This window comes from Sceloporus undulatus, chromosome 3 (genome assembly GCF_019175285.1).
Source record: "Sceloporus undulatus isolate JIND9_A2432 ecotype Alabama chromosome 3, SceUnd_v1.1, whole genome shotgun sequence".
Lineage (NCBI taxonomy): Eukaryota > Metazoa > Chordata > Lepidosauria > Squamata > Phrynosomatidae > Sceloporus > Sceloporus undulatus.
In genome coordinates this window covers 219,522,366-219,542,202 of record NC_056524.1, presented here as the reverse complement: position 1 = coordinate 219,542,202, position 19,837 = coordinate 219,522,366, and the positions used below count along the sequence as shown (strand labels likewise).

General features: G+C 42.2%; 2 protein-coding genes across 2 annotated transcripts in view; one reads left to right on the top strand and one right to left on the bottom strand.

Moving 5' to 3' along the window:
• The first annotated feature begins 2,386 nt into the window (after positions 1–2,386).
• On the top strand, positions 2,387–10,208 carry LRRC3 (leucine rich repeat containing 3). Its single transcript, XM_042459498.1, has 2 exons — positions 2,387–2,549; positions 5,969–10,208. The coding sequence occupies exon 2, from the start codon at positions 6,000–6,002 to the stop codon at positions 6,777–6,779; it is 780 nt and encodes a 259-aa protein (XP_042315432.1). The 5' UTR covers positions 2,387–2,549; positions 5,969–5,999; the 3' UTR covers positions 6,780–10,208.
• The window catches only part of TSPEAR (thrombospondin type laminin G domain and EAR repeats), a 53,356-nt gene continuing 43,625 nt past the window's right edge, over positions 10,107–19,837 (bottom strand). Inside the window, exons 9-12 of the mRNA XM_042458509.1 lie at positions 15,471–15,700; positions 13,466–13,653; positions 12,986–13,087; positions 10,107–10,898 (exon numbers count right to left, since the gene is read on the bottom strand). Coding sequence (XP_042314443.1) covers positions 10,745–10,898; positions 12,986–13,087; positions 13,466–13,653; positions 15,471–15,700 — 674 coding nt within the window. The 3' untranslated portion in view covers positions 10,107–10,744. The remainder of the gene's footprint in view (positions 10,899–12,985; positions 13,088–13,465; positions 13,654–15,470; positions 15,701–19,837) is intronic.

The following is a 19,837-nucleotide window of genomic DNA, read 5'->3' as shown; positions in this document are numbered from 1 at the left end:
GTGGTTTATAGGTGCGCATCTCATTGTCCAGGTTAAAATGTCTACTCCAGGACAAACCCTTCTTGTTTGCTTTTGTATCCAGGGGCCTCAGGCCCTGCTGCCCTTTGAGATCAAAACAAAGCTTGCAAATGGATCATCTCAAGCCTGATGCCAGGGAAGAGCAGCTTAACCCTGAAAGCTCTGGCAATGATGGCCAAAGGCAAAGCAGAGAACTGGGGGAGCAATGCCCTCCTTTGGACCACAGGGTTTTGGTGCTCCATTTCTCAGCAACTGAGGCTACATTCAGACTGGAGAACTAATCCAGTTTGATACCACTTGAACTGCCACGGCTCCAGGAACTTTATCACATGGAGGAAAATTGGAAGTTTAAACAGGGTTTATTCTGTGAAAATCATGCAATTACCATTAAATCACAAATAAAGATTTTCAGACACAGCGCGCTAAAAGATCCATTATCCTGGGAATAACCAGGAAATAACCAGACAATAAACAGCAAGAAGGCATTTTTAGGATTTTCCTGTGAATGATTTGTTGCTGTTTATCGCCTGGTTACTGACAGGTGAATGCCACTTTTCAATGTGACATCGGAGTTTATTACATGGGGGAAATCATATGCAAATATGGGATTTAAAAGCTGGGGGAAAACCACAAAACCTGGTTGATTTTCACACACAACGTTGTTAAACTAGTGTTAACCCAAAAGGAAAGTAGACAAAAGCCACTTCTTTTTACTTTTGGGATTTTCCAAAAGTAAAAAGGAGCGGCTTTTGTCTACTTTCTGTCTACTGTCCATTTGGGTTAACACCAGTTTAACAACAACATTGTGTGAAAAATCAACCTGCTTTTGTGGGTTTTTTTTTCTGATTTAAACCCCTGTTTCTGCACAGGATTTCCCCTATGTGTGAAAAGCTTTTATCACAATTGTGCGACATTCCTGGGACCATCGCCATTGAATCACAAGGCCATGTGAAAATCTGAATTGCAAATGTGCAGTTCTCATGGGAGGATCCATCTCTATACTTCCAAGTGTCCCTGTGTGATAATGTCGTCATGGTTCAAGCTGTGTCACACCAGATTAGTTCTCAGCAGTTGAGCAACTCAGCACTAAAACCCTGTCCATCATGTTGGGGAATTCTGGGAATGCTGGGCTTCTCCGTTGCATTTGAGTAGATGCTGGCAGTGGTCCCCAAACTGTGCTCTTGAATGGTTGGGTTTTTTTGGTCTTCAGCTCCCAGAATCCCAGACTATTGGTCAACATGGCTGAAGCTTCTGGGAGATGAAGTCCAAAAATCTCTGAAAGGGCACAGTTTTGGGGACCACCGGAGGCCACAACCAAAGGGCTCACCTTCTCATCTTCTCCTTGCCTTAAAAAAGAAATACCTGGAGATGGCACCCAATTCCCAACCACTCACCTAAGGTGCCAGAGGGCTTTCTGGGGCATCCTGGAGGCAGGATGGGCAGAAAGCATGGCTGTCTCCCTGAGCTCAGTGGTGTCACTGGAAGGGTACAGAGGTGCGGACCGCACCAGGTGACACCCTAAAGGGGGGGTGACACCACTGTTCCTCAAACGCCTACAATTTGGCAGAAACAGGCTGTGGCATTCATCTGCTTCCCTTTAAAATGCTTTAAAAGATGGTGGGGGGGAGAGAAGTTCAGTGGGAGGAGGAGAAAAGAGTGGCCCCAGAATTTTTTAAATTTCAAATTTCAATTTTTTTAAATTGGAAATTTTTCTTCTTTTTCAATTTTCTTTCACAGCGTCACATTTTAACCCAAGCCTTACCATCTCTAAGCAAATATAGACAGCCCTCCTTATCCATGGTTTTTTTATCTATGGATTCAAGCATCCACGGCTTGAAAATTTTCCCTAAAATGGTATAAATTCCGAATAGGAAAGCTTGATTTGGCCATTTTAGATAAGGGACACCATTTTGCTATGCCACTGTATTTAATGGGGCTTGAGCATCCATGGGTTTTGGTATCCACCGCGGGGGGGGGGGAGGAATCCTGGAACCAAATCCCAGTGGATAACAAGGTCCCGCTGTACATTTAGGTTGCGCGTAGGATATTGTAATTTGAAGGTATCCTTTTAAATTTTGGTAGTCATTTATGTCAGAGCTAGTAGCATTGCATTTGGTGGCATATGGGAAATATGGTTGATGAGGAGCATTGGTCCAAAAAAAGCATGGTTAAGGATTCTGCCCGGTGTGTAAGAGGAGGAAGTCAATGGAGAGGGGGGACCCCAACCCCAGGGATGCCATTGCCTGTGCTTCCCCTTTAAAAACTCCAAAGATGCTCTGCCAGGATGGCAGCATCCGCGACAAACGATGCCACCCAATGGCAGGCCAGGCTCTCCCTGAGTGGTTTGGGGGCCAGGAAAGAGGAGGAGGAGGAGGAGGAGGAAGGCAGCAACAAGTGCGGTGCGCAGGCGGCGAGGAGGAGTCCCTGCCTCTTTGGCAGCCAGGGTGGGGCCAGGCCAGGAAGCAGCCAGCCTTGGCACCTCTAAGGCTCTGGCAGCCAAGGCAAAGGGGGCTCCACTGACCACAGCCCAGGTAAGCTCCCAGATCTGCTGGATCACTGGGACTTTAGGGGGGGATCAGGTGGCTAAAGAGGGGTCTCTAGGCTGGGAGGGCTTCATTCAGCTCAGCCTCAAGAGATCTCTTGGTGGGATGAGGGTTTCTGACGAACCCCCCCCCACACACACACACACACTTTGCACAGCACAGGCTGCTGCTACATCCGCACTGCAGGAGTAATCCGGTTTGACCCCCACTTGAGCCACCAGCTGTGGGGACTGGGGTTTGTTTGTGGCCCTTGGGATCCCCCCCCTTCAGTTCCCTAGCACTGTGTCGACCCGGGTTATTTCTGCAGTGCGGAGGCAGCCAGGGTATCACCGAAGATATCTATCTATCTATCTATCTATGTAGAAATAGAGATATAGAACTATCTATCTATCTATCTATCTATCTATCTATCTATCTATCTATCTATCTATCTATAGATTCTCAACTCGCTTTTGCTGGGCTGAGAGAGAGAGAGAGAATCTATATCTAGAATCTAGATAGATATAGTTATAGATAGATTCTCAACTCGCTTTTGCTGGGTTTATCTCTATCTCTATCGATAGATCGATAGAGATAGCGATCTATAGATTCTCAGCTCGCTTTTGCTGGGCTCCAAGCCAGGGATGACTCGGAGGGATCACGGAGGGATCACGGAGGGAGCAGGGTGGCACGCTGCCCACAGGGTTTGGGAAGTCTGTGCCTGGCTTGGCAGTCTGCCCTCCTGTGCCCATGGAGGAGAAGGCAAGGAGCTGGGCGGCTGAGAGCATCAGAGAAGAGAAGGGAAGGAAGGATTCCCTAGAGAAATGCCCTCCTCTCTGCCAGCGAGGGCTGCATCCACACTAGAGAGATAACCCAGTTTGGTACCACTTGAACTGCCCTGGCTCCAGGGTATGGGATTCTGGGGGGACTGTAGTTTGTTGGGGGCACTGTCTCCTCTGACAGAGAAGAGGGCTTTTCAATGTCTCCTTCTCTGCAGTGCTAGAAATTTGGGGAATGAAGGGGAGAAAAATGATCACAATTCTTGTCTGGGGAAGCAATGCCCTCCTTTGGACCACTGGGTTTTGGTGCTCAATTTCTCAACAACTGAGGCTGCATCTGCACTGGGGAACTAATCTGGTTCGACATCACTTGAACGGCCAGGGCTTTGTGCTAGGGAATTCTGGTGCCATACCTTTGGTGCCACAACAAACTACCATTCCCAGAATTCCCTAGCATGGAGCCCTGACTGTTCCAAGTGATGTCAAACTGGATTAGTTCTCCAGTGCGGATGCATCCTCTGCAAAGCTGGCAATACCATTCAATGGTGATTCAAATTAGTGCAGCATAATTCACATACTGAAGAAGGTGATTTGAAGCCGAGAATTAACGCACCCACACACCCTGACAGAGCCACACCTGCATTTTTAGGTTCACAAGCATGTATCTGGAATGCCAAGAAGTGTGAAAAGGCAACCTGAAGCCAAGTACAGCCACGGATTTTTTATCCGTGGATTCAAGCATCTATTGATTGAAAATATTCAAAAAAAAATTATAAATTCCAAATAGCAAATGTTGATTTTCCATTTTATATAAGGGACACCGTTTTGTTATGCCATTATATTTAATGGGACTTGAGCATCCACTGATTTTGTTATCCACGTGTGTGTGTGTATGTGCACACGTGCATGTATCCTGGAACCAAACCCCAGCAGATAACAAGGACCCACTGTATTGACAAGTGGGGAAACCTCCTTTCCTCCCAGTGTCTCATCATTCTGAAGGTAGAAGGCCTCTTTCACACTGCACTGTGTAGCAGTTTGATAGCACAACAGCCATGGCCCCATCCTATGGAATCCTGGGATGTACAGTTCAGTGAGACACTAGAGCGCTGAAACAAACAATTCTAATTAACACGTGAAACCACAAATCCCATGGTTTCATAGGATGCAACCATAATACTTAAAGCAGACACCAGTGTGCTACAACTGGAGAGTGAGAAGGAACATTTTAATCATTCTGTTTTCCTCATAACATTGCCTTTCCCCACGCAATGATTTGTCCTTGCAAATGAGTCCCGCTCCTATCATTTTTACCCATCTCTGTGATCCAAAAATGATTACACATCCTTTCATCCCCTCCTGCACAATTTCTCTACAGTTATATTTTTATTATCTCAGCCAATTAGGTGCTAAGGAGAATTTACCAAGAAATGTGCAATACCTTTGTCCCGTGTTTGTTCTCTCATTGGAGTTTCAGCTAGGAAGGAAATTGCTGTTTGGATATCAGGGCTTTGTTATAGGTATCTGCATATAACATTTAGTTAAGTCCCCAAACTTAGTATGACAACATGTGTGCTGGCCTATTCATATGTATTCACACTGAGCTTGGAAACATTACTTTTTAAAACTACCACTGGCCATACTGGCTAAGGGTTACTTTGGGATTGTCCAAAACATTAATTTGTCAAGCTCTGTATTTCTGTTAATGGAAGAGAAAGCTTTTGTAAGGCTGTTGTTGTTGTTCATTTCATTAATACCCTGCCTTTTCTACAAAACTGTGTCACAAGATGGCTTACAAATTAAAATGCAACACAGTTAAAGCTTATAAAAGATTGGCATTAAAAGAGGAACTACTGATAAAAATGATTTTAAAAACAAATTAAAAGAACAGTACAGTTAAAACAGAAACAGTTCAGTCTCCTCCTAAAAGCTCTTTCTTTAAAACCCTTCAGTTTGCAAAAACCTATCAAAATAAAAAAAAAAGTATTTGCCTTCTGATAGAAGGGATGCAAGAAGGGGGCCATCTTAGCCTCCCCAGGCAGAGATTTCCAGAGCCTGGGAGCAGCCACTGAGAAGGTCCTCTATCATGTCCTTCCCAGTCATGGCTGTGAAGATAGTGGGACTATCATGGCGGTTATATATTATCTCCAGTAAGAGAGGCAATATGTCTTTGAAACTAGTTGCTAGGGATCGCAAGTGGGAGGATGCTATTACAGGGATGTAATCTGGTTGGCCACTGAAAGAACAGAATGCTGGTCTAAAGAGGCCTTCAGTCTGCTCCTGCATCACCTTTCTTAATATTCTTTGCTTATGTTCACATTGTCTGCCCCATAGAGGTTCCTGGCCTAGCTGTCCTTGCTCTGAACGTTAAAAGGAGTGAGTGAATGACTGAACCAAACCTTCACTTGTTGAGGACCTATCACCAAAAGCATTGTGGGAATTCTCAGTTCTAAAGGTTGTGAGAAAGTCTCACTTTTTTTTTTGCCTTGCAAAGGGATCTTGTAGCATCTAGACCTTGCAAGCAGACTCAAGCCTACAAAAGCTTATGCTACCAACTTCTTTCTTTCCATTAGTCTCAAAGGTACTACAAGATCCCTTTGCATACTGATCCAGACTAACAGAGCTGTGTCTTTGGTTTCTTTGCCTTAGCCGCCATGCAGGACTGCAGACCGCTGATTGGATGACCAGTATGTTTCTGGCAGCTGAGGCATCTTGGCCCATGCTGTTGTTCTGCTTTCAGGCTCTCTTCTTCCTCCTCCTCTTCTGTGCCCCTTCCAGTTCTACTTCCTGCCCTGAGCAGTGTCAATGTACTAACTCCTCAGAAGCAACAGCAGTTCTGTGCAGTGCTAGTAACCTGCAAGAAATCCCAAGGGATATTCCAAAAGACACCATGTTTCTGAAACTGGATGCAAATAAAATCACTGCTGTCCCCAACAGCACATTTAGGCACCTTGCCCACTTACAAGAGATAGACCTTTCTAAAAATGCCATTGAGAAGATTGATTCTGCAGCATTCAAAGGGGTTGCTGATGGCCTGAGGTTGCTTGATCTCTCTGGAAATCATATTCAGCGGATCCCAAAGGAAGCCCTGGTCAACTTGAATGCTATGATTCGCCTGTCCAACAACCCCTGGCATTGTGAATGTACTTTGCAGGAAGTCTTGGGGTCAGTGAAACTAGACCCTGACTCAGTCAATGAGACCACCTGCCAAACATCTGTGCAAGAGGAATATACTGGAAAGCCCCTGCTTCATATCCTTGATCCACGCTTTTGCAACGCGCAACAGAAAACCACTGATGTTGCCATGTTTGTTACCATGTTCAGCTGGTTTACTTTGGTCATTAGCTATGTGGTGTACTATGTCCGGCACAACCAAGAGGACACAAGGAAGCACTTAGAATATCTGAAATCATTGCCTAGCACAAGGGTGCCTAAAGAAACCATAAGCATGATCCTGTGAGCCAGAAATGTTGACCCTTGTTTGCACAATATGTTTTCTAGAGAAAAGAATCATGGGTGGGATATGGAACTTTTATTTCCTACTTGTTCTGTAAGGACTTTTCTACATATTTAATAGAATGGGGAAATTTTGTGTGTTGTTATAAATGTAGAACAAATGTCCAAACCAAAGTTTCTCATATAATCTACTACGATACCAACAGTGGCTCTATAAAGTTCTGTAAAGAGAGCTCTATAAAGAGATCTGCTATCCAGGAGAACATTTGGACAGGAAGGTGGGGACACCATTTATTTGCAGTCAAGTTTTGATTTGGAGAGGAAAAGATCTAAACGATCCCATGTGGCATCGCCAACATCTTGAAAAAGATGCTAATGATCTCAGTAGGAAATATGTGTGTGTTTGACTTTTGCTTGATACTTGGAGATATCACAAAAGCACTTTCAAGAGTTTTCAGAATCACAGACAAGCCCTGCCTCCAAATTCATAACATTTGCAAATGTGTATGCATGCACGTGTGCAAACACACAGAGATTGATGTAATGTTTAACAGAATGTATGTGGAGTGTGTGTGTTTATGGGTTGATATTCCTTGCCTAAGAAAATCCTGTGTAATTCATGGGTTCACCATAAGTCGTCAGGTAACTTGAAGGCATACGTACAGATGCTTCCCTTGGGCTTACCTGCTACAGTATCTCTGGGACTCACACCTCTTTACTCTGTTAGTAAGCTGTCTTCAATATCATTAATGTTACGGTGGGACTAAAGTGCCAGAGAGGCCAATCTAAGCATATGTTGCATACTCTACACTGCTGAACAGGTTCCATCCTAGGAAGGTAAAGAGGAATTACCTGGGTGCACTCAGAAGTGGTCAACTTTCCTTTGTTGAAGGTTTTTCAAATGGAGATTGGATGGTCATCTTTTGGAAGTCCTTTAGCCATAAATTCCTGCATGACAGGGGGTTCAACTAGATGGCCCTTGGAGATCCTTCCAATCTATAATTCTATGATTTTATCCCTGTTTTTCATGCTGCAGAGTCATCCGTTCATTGAGAACTGGTCCAAAAATGCAGCTGGAACTGGAGTCTGATAAGGTGAAACATGTAGCTTTAAAAAGTAGATGAACACAGCAATGGCAGCTTCCTAAGCTTAACAAGCCTTTCTTGCTGACTTTTTTTTTAAATACCTAAATGGCAGCTCCCTACAGGGTTTGAATTTTTAAAAAAGAATAAATGTCATTAGCTAAAAATGTATGTACTTAAGGAAATGAAATATAATTCCAGATCATTGATACAATTATTTAAAATATAAAGAACCAATGGATACCACTTCCCTATGTTTTCCTATTTTCATCATTTTTGTTGAGATTTGGAGTCCTTTCACGCTTCACTAAATAGGGAGGAGGGCTGTGTTGCTTTCCAGCTGTTGTTGAAGTGCAATGTTTATCAGCCCTTGCCAGTATAGCCAGTGGATGATGGGAATCACAATCCAGCCACTTCCAGGGGACATGTTCCCAATTCCTGAAACAGTGTGGGTTGTGCATGGCAGGCAGCTATTGATCTGTAATGAAATGTTAAACTACTGGTATCCATTTGGAAACTGTCTCTACAGTGTGTGTGTGTCTGAGAGCCAGTGTAGTAGTTTGAATGCTGGACTAGGAGACTAGGGTTTGAATCCCCACTCAGCCACAGAAACCCACTGGGTGACCTTGGACAAGTAACATAGTCCCAACCTTAGAGGAAGAAATTGTCCCCTCTTTCTCCCTCTCTACCTATAGTAGCTATGCATTCATTGCTACAGTAGTGGAATGCTGTCTGGTGCAATTTTTTGTTTAGTTTTGTTTTTGTTTTTAAGATATAAAAGAAAAGCTATCCACTTAGCTCTTCCATTTCAGGAATGTCTTCTTTATTACTGCTGAAGATTTTTAAGGATTGTACAAAGATGGCTGGTGGGGGGGCACTCTCTGACTGTGGTGATATTTAAAAGAAGACGACCCAAAACAGTTACAGTCCTTGGCTACAAGAATGCAGTCTATTAGACATGATGCAAAAGGAAAAGGAGACAGAGAGAGAACAGGAGAGCCAGCAAATCCAGACACTCATTTTTCACACATAGCATATTTATGGCATGGAGATTGCATTATATTGCCTAGATGTTCCTGCCTGGGAGCAAGGAAATACTGCTAGCTGCTGCAGGTTTAAGTCCTCTCCCACAATGTACATCCTCTTATGGAACATACTCCTGCATTGCCCTCTGCTGGGCTTGTTAATAAACAGATTTATTTGCAGCCTTGGTTGAGCTTGGTAGGAAGGGTGTTGCTTAAATCCTGCTGTAATATCAAGAAGCTGCAATATTTTTGTTGGTTTGAGGTGATCTCATGCACTAGCTGCAAAAACAAGACAGGGTCTCATTCTGTAATATAAAACAAGAACAGGAAATCTGTAGGGTATTAATATGATAGGAGAGAGATTTGCAAAGAAAAAATGCAGGAGAGAACTGATGCACCAAAATATACATGGTAAGGGACATTGCTTGGCAGCCTGAGAGTGAAGGAACTAGTGGGTGCTTTGGAATTGACATATTTCTCTCATTCTTATGGCCTGCAGCCATCATAGTAAACTCGCTCTAACTACCACAGAATATAGCTTTTCTCCTCCATTTCTAGCAGTTAATAACCTACCAATTTGGCATTCAGAAACCTGTAAAAAGTTTTAAAGATTAGCAATTAAAGATGAGCTACAGTTAGTAAAAGAGCCAGTGTGGTGTAGTGGTTTGAGCACTGGACTATTACTGAGAGCAGGGTTCAGATCCTTACTCAGCCAGGGAAACTCATAGGGATTGCCTTGGGCAAGTCACACACTCTCAGCCTCTAAGGAACGCAAAGACAAACTCCTTCTGAACAAATCTTGCCAAGAAAGCCACATGATAGAGTTGCCTTAGGGTCGCCGTAAGTCTGAAGCTACTTAAGGCACATCACCACCACCACAAGTTACTGGACAAGTGAGACCCAACCCTAGTGTTCCTTCTCACTCCTAACTGGTGTTGCTACCCTTGTTACCATTGCTTATTCCAGCTCTTCAAAGCCTGGAGTAAGTAGCTCCTTCGTCTGTTCTGGCAGGCTTCGTCTCATGCTCTCAAATTTATGTGATCATGCTTTTAAAAACATAAAAGTGAATCTGATATAGGTCTCCTCTATAACCATGTAAGTGTTCTGGGTGTGTCTGTTTTTGCCAAATGGTGCTGCATTTTTTCATTTATTTCTACTAGATAGTGTTGAATAAGGTTTGAAGCAGAACAAAATCTCTGGGATGGTGCAAGTCATTCTGCTAGTTTTATTGGGGATTATAGTCATTACTGCAAATATTCTCTGAATAATAAATAATTCCATCTCCATATAACAAAGGTGACTGTCAACACTATCAGTTTATACAATAAAAACATACCATTTATAGACAATGTTGAAATCATTTGCAACAACAAGCAGAAGGTACACTTTGGGGGTACTTCACAGGCTAACAAGGAAGCAAGGATTAAGAAAGCACCAATGATACTAGGATGCAGGCTATTACAGAGGTATCAAAGGCCCATCTGCCAAGAGAGCAATGGCTTTCCAAATGTCAGTCTAGAGTACTATTTGCTTTCTTAGGGCAGGAATGGTTATAGCACAGTCCTCCAGCCAAGAGATTCTGGAATGCAACTTTGCCAAGCTCCATTCACTCATGTAACTGGCCAGCTGTAATTTATATTTCTAGTCCAGGAATATTATAGTGAAAAAAGGGTTTCAGAATTAATCCTCGGCATGTCTAGCTGAGATAGGCCAAGAAGTGTACTGGTTCTCGGGCATTTGTGGCTTCCAGTGCAGTGATTCCAAGGTAAAATGTTCCTCATTATGGCCCTGGGGAGCCAGAGACTTCCTTCCAGTTTCCAGCTTGTACTTGTTTGCTGCAAATCAGAGCCCCTCTTTCCAGGTCAAAAGGTTTTCAGCTTCAGCACCTTGGAAAGTGGCTCCCGCGCACTGGAATACATGAGATATGAGCCTGCTGTAGTGTTAAAAGCTTCCCAGTCCCTACAGCCAAACGTCGGAAGACGGTGAACTGCTACAAAGCCTTCATATCCTTGCCATCTGCAGAAGAGGCAAAAAGAGTTATTCCATGCACAGATTCCCAACACCACAGGCTCTGCTTCTCTGTTTCCCTCTGCCTTGAAACATTTTTTTCCTTTAAGTCAGAAAAAAAACCCTGTTCATGTGGAATTTCATCAAAGAGAACCACAATTTGAGAATAACAAGTTACAAGTACTATGTATCAAATTTGCACTTGGAGCTGGTAGAGTTGCATTTGGAGTTGGTAGAGCAAAGGTTTAACAAAGTTAGATTTGACCATTAATGTAACAAACAGAAATTATGGCGGTATCCAGACCAGCACTTTGAGCCAGCCTGGATACGTGCTAGGGTTGCCTCGGGGTGTCCTTTCCAGACTCCCCGCAACCCTAGCATGTAATTGCGGCGTTGTAATGGTGGTGCCCTTTCTACAAGGACGCCGCCATTATGACATCATGGCCGCGCCACAGCCAAACAGCACAGCACAGATGTGACGTCCTGGAGCTGCTGCAGAGTGCTTGTGACGCCCTTTCAGCGGCACCAGAAGGAGCTCCGTTTTGGAGCTCCTTCCGCCAACACGTATCACTGGTGTAGCCTTTAAACGGCCGCGCCAATGATACAGAGAGAAAGGGGCCAAGCGGCCCCTTTCTCCCTTTCCCCGCTGCTGTCAGGGTGTCCTTCGGGCATGAAGCCCCAAGGACACCCCTTTCCAGGCCATGGGGAAGCGGCATTTGCCACTTTCCCAAGGCCAGGAAAAGCAGCAGATCGGGGCCTCCGGAGCTGCCGCTGTGGCAGCTCAGGCCCCGATCTGTCAGGGAAAGGGGCGGGTGCAGGCCGCCCCAAAGGGGTGGCCTGTATCCCACCTATGTTACCTTTGATGCAACAACTTATGTTTTTGCTTTCTTTTAAAAAGTTACAATTAAAGGAAAATTAGAGATATTCAGAGAAGAATCTATCAAGTTTTATGTCATTCTCTTAGCAACCCTGTTGTTCGCCGCTTTGATCAGGTTTTGGAAAAGCAGGATACAAATAAAAACTATATACACACACACACACACACACACACACACACACACTATATATATATATATCTTTTAAAACCAATAGGCTAGTTAATTTGAATTTGGTTCAAATAGGAAGGTATTACAGGAACCAATAAAACAAATATGTATATGTTCATGGAGCAAAATGGAGTAATTATCACTAGCTAACATGGTTTTATTAAAAAATAAATGATGCTGATACCAAGTCTCCCTCTTTGATGAAGTAATTGGCTTAATAGAGAAAGAACAATTTCAGCAAGGCATTTGGCCAAAACCAATATGACATCTCCTTGGAAAACCCTTTGAAAAATGTATTGGATCAGGGGATAATGCTGATATTTCATTACTTGGCAAATTTTATTCAAAAGACAAGTATCATTTAATTACCAGGGGATCTAGTGGCACTCGGCAGGATTCCCACTAATTTTTGGATTGGGAACCTTTCAGTAAGTAACATTGGAATGGATCACACACAAAGAAATCACTTTGATTACTTCAAGATGAATGTATCCATAGATTCTACTTGAAAGGATTGTGTCAGAGCGGATGATGAGAAAATTCTGTCCCTGGCAACTGATCTGTGATAGGGCATTCATGCTATGTTTATCAAGCTATGAGCATATACATATGAGCTAGTCTTTACTTAATTATCTGAAAAAGTGTGCCTTTCAAGAGTGAATTAAACAATTCATGGATAACGTAAATCCAGAAAGCATAGGTGGTATGAAGAAATGGAAATCATTGAACTATATCTAGATACTTCATTTGAGTCTGTCCAATGATCTAGTGGGTTTTTTGGTGGTGTTTTGTTTTGTTTTGGGGTTGTTGTTGGTTTTTGGACAACATATAATTCAGTGGCAGACACAAAGGTACAAAGAAGATTAATTTCCATCACATGTTTTCCTTTTTGTGAAGGAGACTATTATAAGATAGTTCAATGGCTAAGACTACAGTGATGGCAGAAATTAATCAGCCCTGCCCAACAAAGCTACTAGTGATTTTTCTCTATAATATTTGACATATGAATCAATCTGTGACATTTCAGGAGCTGCGCTCCCAGCATCTTACCTGTAAATAATACTGTTTACAGAGTAGGTCACACCATCAAAAGAATTCGCTACCACCAAAAAGTAATCCTTTCCCACTGAAAAGAACTCCCAGTCCAGAGCACTATAAGAGAAAGTGAGCAAACAGGAAAAGATTGCAACAAATAGTCCTACAATAGCCAGTGAATATACTGTATTCTTTTTCATTAAAATGCAAGATTATTTTGAGTTTGGGGTTTATTTTTTCAAAATTATTTTTTGTATTTAGAAAAGGGAGTATTCTTATCTTGTTATTATTCATTTCTTCTTTCAAGAGCAATTGAAGAAAATAATTCAGAATGTACTCATACAATCTGAAAAAGAATCAAAATATTCCGGGGGAGAGGGGAGAGAAGCAGCAATTTCACACCCTTTCTTCCATCATAGGAGCCACACGTTTCCCACCTCTGATCTATGCTAATGCGACAATGTCAGTGTTTTGAGCAATATAACAAAAGTGTACCTGTAGGTAAGAATGTCTTGGAACTTGACAAACATCTGTGCAGTGATGTTGAGTTCATAGATGGAAGAATTGATGGCATGGTAGCTGTTGGGGGCAACTGATCTACTGTCATAACTGTGGCTGTTTGCCACAGCAAGGAAAACTCTGTCTCGGATGTGAAAGACCTCCCAGTCAGCAGCACCAAAAGTCTAGGCCAAAAGAAAAGGCAAAAGGAAACTACTTGCCAAAAATGAGCAGCAACTGTAGAAAGATGTACCTGGCCTGGTCAAATGTGTATAGGAAGCATCCTAAAACATCTCAAGAAAAACAATTTAGCATAAGCAAACTGATTTTACTGATTTCTGAACCATAAATCATACTGGCTTGCATAACTGATCCAATTCTCCTAATGTGGACTATCCATTCAGCTTTTGGTGTGGTGTGAATGGAGATGAGTGTTAGACTGGCACACAAACCCATGTATGGACAATGCCCAGGTCTCGTTTGCCTGTCATAGAAGAAAAGTGCCATCTCATGCTTGTAAGTGCCTGGACCATTTTTGGATGAGTGTTTTATTGTTTGTTTATTTAGTAGTAAGCACTTTCCTTCTTTCCCACTTAAGCAGCCATTTTAAAAGGGATAGTCCATCAAAATCTGGAAACGTTTTCTATCCCTCCCACCACCTGCATTCAAAATCTTCACTTTTTAAATAAAATAAATTCCTTCTCCTCTTTAGTACTAAATTAAAAATCCCCTTGTAATTTTTTAAGGAACAAGCAAGCTTTCTATGTACAGAAAGGATAGGATGAGTGAACAAATTTTGCAGAAGACAATCTAGTTGGTCTCTGTAATGGAAGAGATTTCTCTTATGGTTTTCCATTTAAAAGAAAAAACAACCTGTCCAGACAACTCAATACATTTCTTTTTTAAATTTTACTTGGAAACAACACACATAGATTTTACAGTTATGAAGAAAGCGTAGACACAATTCAGTCCTGTTTCCATGGCAGGTGGTATCAGTAATATGCTAAAAACATTACAAGGGGAAAATTTTAACTATTAATTCTACGTTAAAATGCCTTTTAAATTTAAGTTACATGTCTCCACTAAAAGCCTTACCAGAATGAACCTGAAAAATGTCATCCGTGATTGTAAACATAGGGGCAATACAGACGGGCAGGTCCGTGCCACCCATTTTTGCCCTGCATCTGTGCTGCAGCATCCATACGCTGCAGCACAGATGCGCCACCAAAAATAAGCTGCCTAGAGCAACTTCTTTTTTGTGGCATTGCAAACAGGAAGAGGTGCCACCATGACGCCACTTCCTGTCAGTGACGTCCGGCCTCTGTGTGGCGGCAGCATCATCATGGCATCCCCCATGTGGACCAGAGGCCAGCATGATAGTGGTGTCCGTATGTACTAGGGTTCCGGAGCGTGTGGTTGCTGCATGCTCCCGAACCCTAGAATCAGTGCCGCCACGCTGCTTCCCACCCATCTGTATCGGGCTATACTTTCTTTTGAGCTTTGGAGGAAAGGAACTCAATGCATGAATGTTTCAAAAATGCAATTCTCACTAATTCTTCCAAAATCCTCCTATTGATTTCCTCCTCCTTTATATTCTCATTTTCTTACACCTTTTCTTTATCTTAGTTATTCCCACAGGGATCCTGGCAAAATTTCCAGGATTAAAAGCTGCAGACTTCAATTGTTGGGGCAGAAATGTGGCATAGACTATTTCTGTAGGACTGTCTAAAGACAAAGAATAGCACCTTCTTTCATTTTGCCTTTCCTACACGTTGGTTTAAAAGTTGCTTAGCATGGGAATCAATTACTAAACCATGATATTCAAAGCATGAACAAAAATAAGTGGCTTGTCCTCCAAGGACCAGCCCAGCTAAGTACAAAGGGAATTGGCCACAAGGTCAAGCAACTATGAATAAAATGACAATATGAGATAGCTGCAATCTAGATTACAGGAGAAACTACTGACACCTATGATTTTTCAAATATTCAGTGTAAACCTTACCAGAATTGACTGGAAGAGCTGGAAGGTTCCACTCAGCCAAATATAAATGTGAGAGTAGATCTTGGTGGTTGTTCCATTAAATGTGTTGGCCACCACTAGGAAGGAATAAGGCCCAATACTGAAAAACTCCCAGTCATAGGCACCTGAGGTAGGAATGGTTTGGTTGGTTTCAAAAAGGCCCTTCCTGGAGTTCCACCTGTATATGACACTGTCTATGTTGTGGTTATCCCCTGGAGAATAATAAGGGAAAAAGTTGCATGAAAATGGCACCAAAAGTGATAAAACCCAATAGATGAAAATTTTCACACAATTGGAATGAAATTAAATTTATATATGTTATCGATTGTCCTCGCTTAGTTTAGGTTTTGGAATTTTGTGTCATCAGGACAGTCTAGTCCAGTGATACCCAAACTGTGTTTTTTAAGGGATCTTGGACTCCAGCTCCCAGAATCCCAGATTATTGGCCAACATGGTTGAGGCTTCTGGAAGCTGAAGTAGAAAATCTCTTATAGGGCACAGTTTGGGGACCACTGGTCTAGTCAAAGGAAACAGATATAAGGGAGCAGCACTGCTCCATTATCTGCCAGTATAAAGAAGATCCTAATGATTCAATGTATCTAAAAAGATTTAGTCAAAAGACAACAGGATTTTTCATATATAACGGCAGACAATGGTTTTAGTTTAAGTGAATAAGTACCCTTTTCTGGAATCAGGATTTCAGCTCACATGGAGCATCCTTTCTTTTTTTCTTTGCTTGGCTTTAAAGAGAAGATGGGAAGTTTTCAATCCTGCTTTAAACTATATCTTAGCTCTACTGTTCATCTGTTACATCTGAATTCACAAGAAACTCTGATTGTTTTAAATTGGTTTGTTCAGTTTAAGAATACAAATTCTCCATACAAATCTTGCCAAGAAAACCCATGATAGATTCACCTTAAGGTCACCATAAGTTGAAACATACTTGAAGGCATGCAAGAACAACCAACAAAGTTTAAACCAGCCTTTTCCAAGCTAGTGTTCCTCAAAGTCTGTTGGACTACTACTTCCAGCTACCTGTGAGATTCTGGGAGTTGTTGACCAGCACCTCTGAAGGGTATGAGAGAGGCCGATTTAAAATTAGCAGACTTCCAAATGTTCTGACATACTGAGGAACTTGGAAACCCTCTTCATGAATTGTTTTCACATGTTCTACCAACAGCTGAGAAGGGTAGTTCTGCCCCCCCCCCCATCCCTGGTTTCACAGTTCTTATAAATGGAAGGCAATGAATATGAAAAAGGAGCATTATACTATCCATGGATTATTTCCATGTGGGTCAGAATCCTGGAAAATCAGGATTCTAGCTCACATGGAGCATCCACAAATAGTGGAGGACTTTCATTTAACAATTATTACCCATTATATATAGGAAACTAATAAAATTGAGAATGGAGGAGACCACTCATCTGTTCACATTTTGGCTGAACATATGAAAAAACATGGCATAATACGTTTGGAAATATAAGCTTCTGTTCTCTTCCCTCTGGCTACAGAAGATAAAAAGAGAGGAAGGATTGTGCTGACCCTCTAGCTAGAGCTGTGGAATATTTGGTCTTCTATGGTCTTTGGTTCCTCAAAGCCCCAGTCAGCATACTCAATGGTAAGTGGTTATGGGAGCTGTAGTTCTATACATCTGGATGATCGAAAGTTCCCTATGCCTGCACTCAGCCATAGTTTATGGTTATGCTGAAACCAAGCCAGTGTAAGGCAGGAGATACTGAATGAAGGTTCACTTTCTATAGATTACAATTGTATGTGGGTTTTCCCATTTCTTTCTCCTTCTCTTCCTATAATTGAATTATTTCACAATGGATCATGGTAAGTTGCTGAGATTTCTGTGACTTTTGAAATTAGAAGGGGTGTGTGTGTGTGTGTGTGTGTGTGTATTCAGTGATTACAATATTTTATTAAAATCTGACACCAGGCATATAGACAGTCAATAAAAAGGAGGGAAGCATGTAAGAATGAAGAATACTGATACATTTGCCCAGGGGTTCCCAACCTTTTTGACTCGTGGATCCCTTTTTAGAATCAATTTCTATGGCTGAGCGCTTAAGAGGCCTACCCTACACCTACAAAGTAATGGTGTTTAGGAGTAGTGTTACGGGGGGTGGGGGAGGAAGATGGGATAGATCATTTTTATTTCTTTCATTATTTCATTTTCCTGGAGCGGCTGCAGAGCATGTGGGAAATGCACGCGGAACAAGGATTGGGACATACTGCATTTGCCACTTCTTTTTCATTTGCAAAATCAAAGAGGAGAGACTTTGTAAGAATAAGACTGATATGATACAGTTTATGTTCCTAATATCTCTATTTATTTTATGTTTAAGCCAGAACTAAAAATATTAACATTTTTTCTTTCCATGTAACACTTCATTTAAAAGTGAAAAATAACCACATTGTTCTTTCTACAGAAAGATTATTCTGTGATTAGACTCCACTGGGCGGCAGCATAACCATTGCATGAGCATTCCTTCAAAGCCCACTGTATGAAGATGAGTTGTTCTTGTTGTGTGCCTCCAAGTCATTTTAATGTATGGAGACCCTAAGGCGAACCTATCATAGGGTTTTCTTGGTGAGTTTCTTGAGAGCGGGGTTGCCCCTGCCATCCAATGAGGCTGAGAGAGTGTGACTTAGCCAAGGTCACTCAGTGGGCCTTTATGCTCAAGTGGTTAAGATGCCAATTCTGACAATCATAAGGTTGGAAGGCTGGTGGTTCAAGATCCAAGTGCCACATGATGGAGTGAGCTCCTGTCACTAGTCTCAGCTTCTCCCAACCTAGCAGTTCGAAAGCATGCAAATGCATGTAGATAAATGGGCACCCCATCAGTGGGAAGGTAATAGCAGTTGGTGCACTCATGCTGATCACATGACCACATGATGATGATGATGATGATGGAGAGGAGCACCACCCCCTACAGTTGGTTATGACTAGACATTCATGTCAAGTGGAAACCTTTACCTTTAGGGATTTGAACCCTGCTTTCTAGTGTTGTAGTACAATGCTCAAACCACACTGGCCCTCCTGGAAAGCTGTAAGAAGATTCCATTTTTGTTCAGTGTCTTTAAAAGGGGATTAGACAGGTGTGAGGAAGATAATGAAGTTAATGTCTTTTTATCATGATGTTTCCCTACGTTCTGAGGCAAAAATCACTGAGGGAAAAAAATAGAACATGCCTGCTGCTCTCATAGTCTGCTGCTGACCATTCCATAGGTATTTTGCCATCCATGGAAGGAAATGCTAGATTAGATAGGCCTTTGATGCTCATATTTTACGGATTTGAATCTAGATTATTCTAACTTGACATTACAAACAATATTTTCAGTAAAAGTTTAGTATGTAATTTGCTTGGACGGATTTGAGAACCCCTTGATTGGTTTTATACTGGTCTTATTTCACGTCTAATATGAGGATTTGGTCTATTGGGTACCTGCTTAGGCCCACACCTACCTGAGAACACACTACTGGGCTCCCTGAACCTTCTCCTCATTTTACTATTGCTTGCTATTCACCTTTTTCTCCAAGTGGAGAAGTGGACTTTGAAAGGAGCAAGGAGAAGGAGATACAGTCATTGGCCAACTATGCAGATTGGGTCCAGTGGCCAAGTGAATGAACAATGGTTACAGTGGGAAGAAAACGGACCACTGATGTCACCCTGCTCAAACTACAGGAGCCAGGCTACACAGTACATTAAGCACATATAGAATCATAGAATCAGTACTGTCTTGTTTAATAAATGAAGTTACAGGGTCCCTCAACTGGTTTGGGATTATGACATGGGAGGAGGAAGTGTCCTGGGATAAGATAAGAACTCTTATCCCAGTTGCTCATTCAAAAGGCCTCCAAAGTTGCTACTTGCGGTGAAGCTATTCATGGCAATTCAAACTTTGGAAGAAAATAGTTGCTGGAGTTGATATGATTTGTAGTAGGAAAACTATATAGGAGGGAAAGTTTAATAAAATAGAAACTGCAGTATCTCTTTCAGGAGAAAGGTAGGATATAAATCATGGCCACAATGCTATATCATCTACTTAGCTCTGTAACTACCATAGTTACATATCTAAGTGGTGTCCCCTGGCCCAAACCCCTGTACAATCGGGAAACGGTTGACTGACATTCCCACTCCTGTCTTGCAAATGATCTCTATTATGACAGTTAGATGCAGGGTCCCTCTTATAATTCCTCCTCACACTTGTGATCACTTATGGCAGAGGGGTGGAAATGTCAGTCAGCTGCTTCCTTATAGACAAGAGAATAAGCACCTCTATTACTAGTGGCTGCTGCCAGGTAAGCGGGGACTAAGGAGTTTTACAGTCCTTGCATATT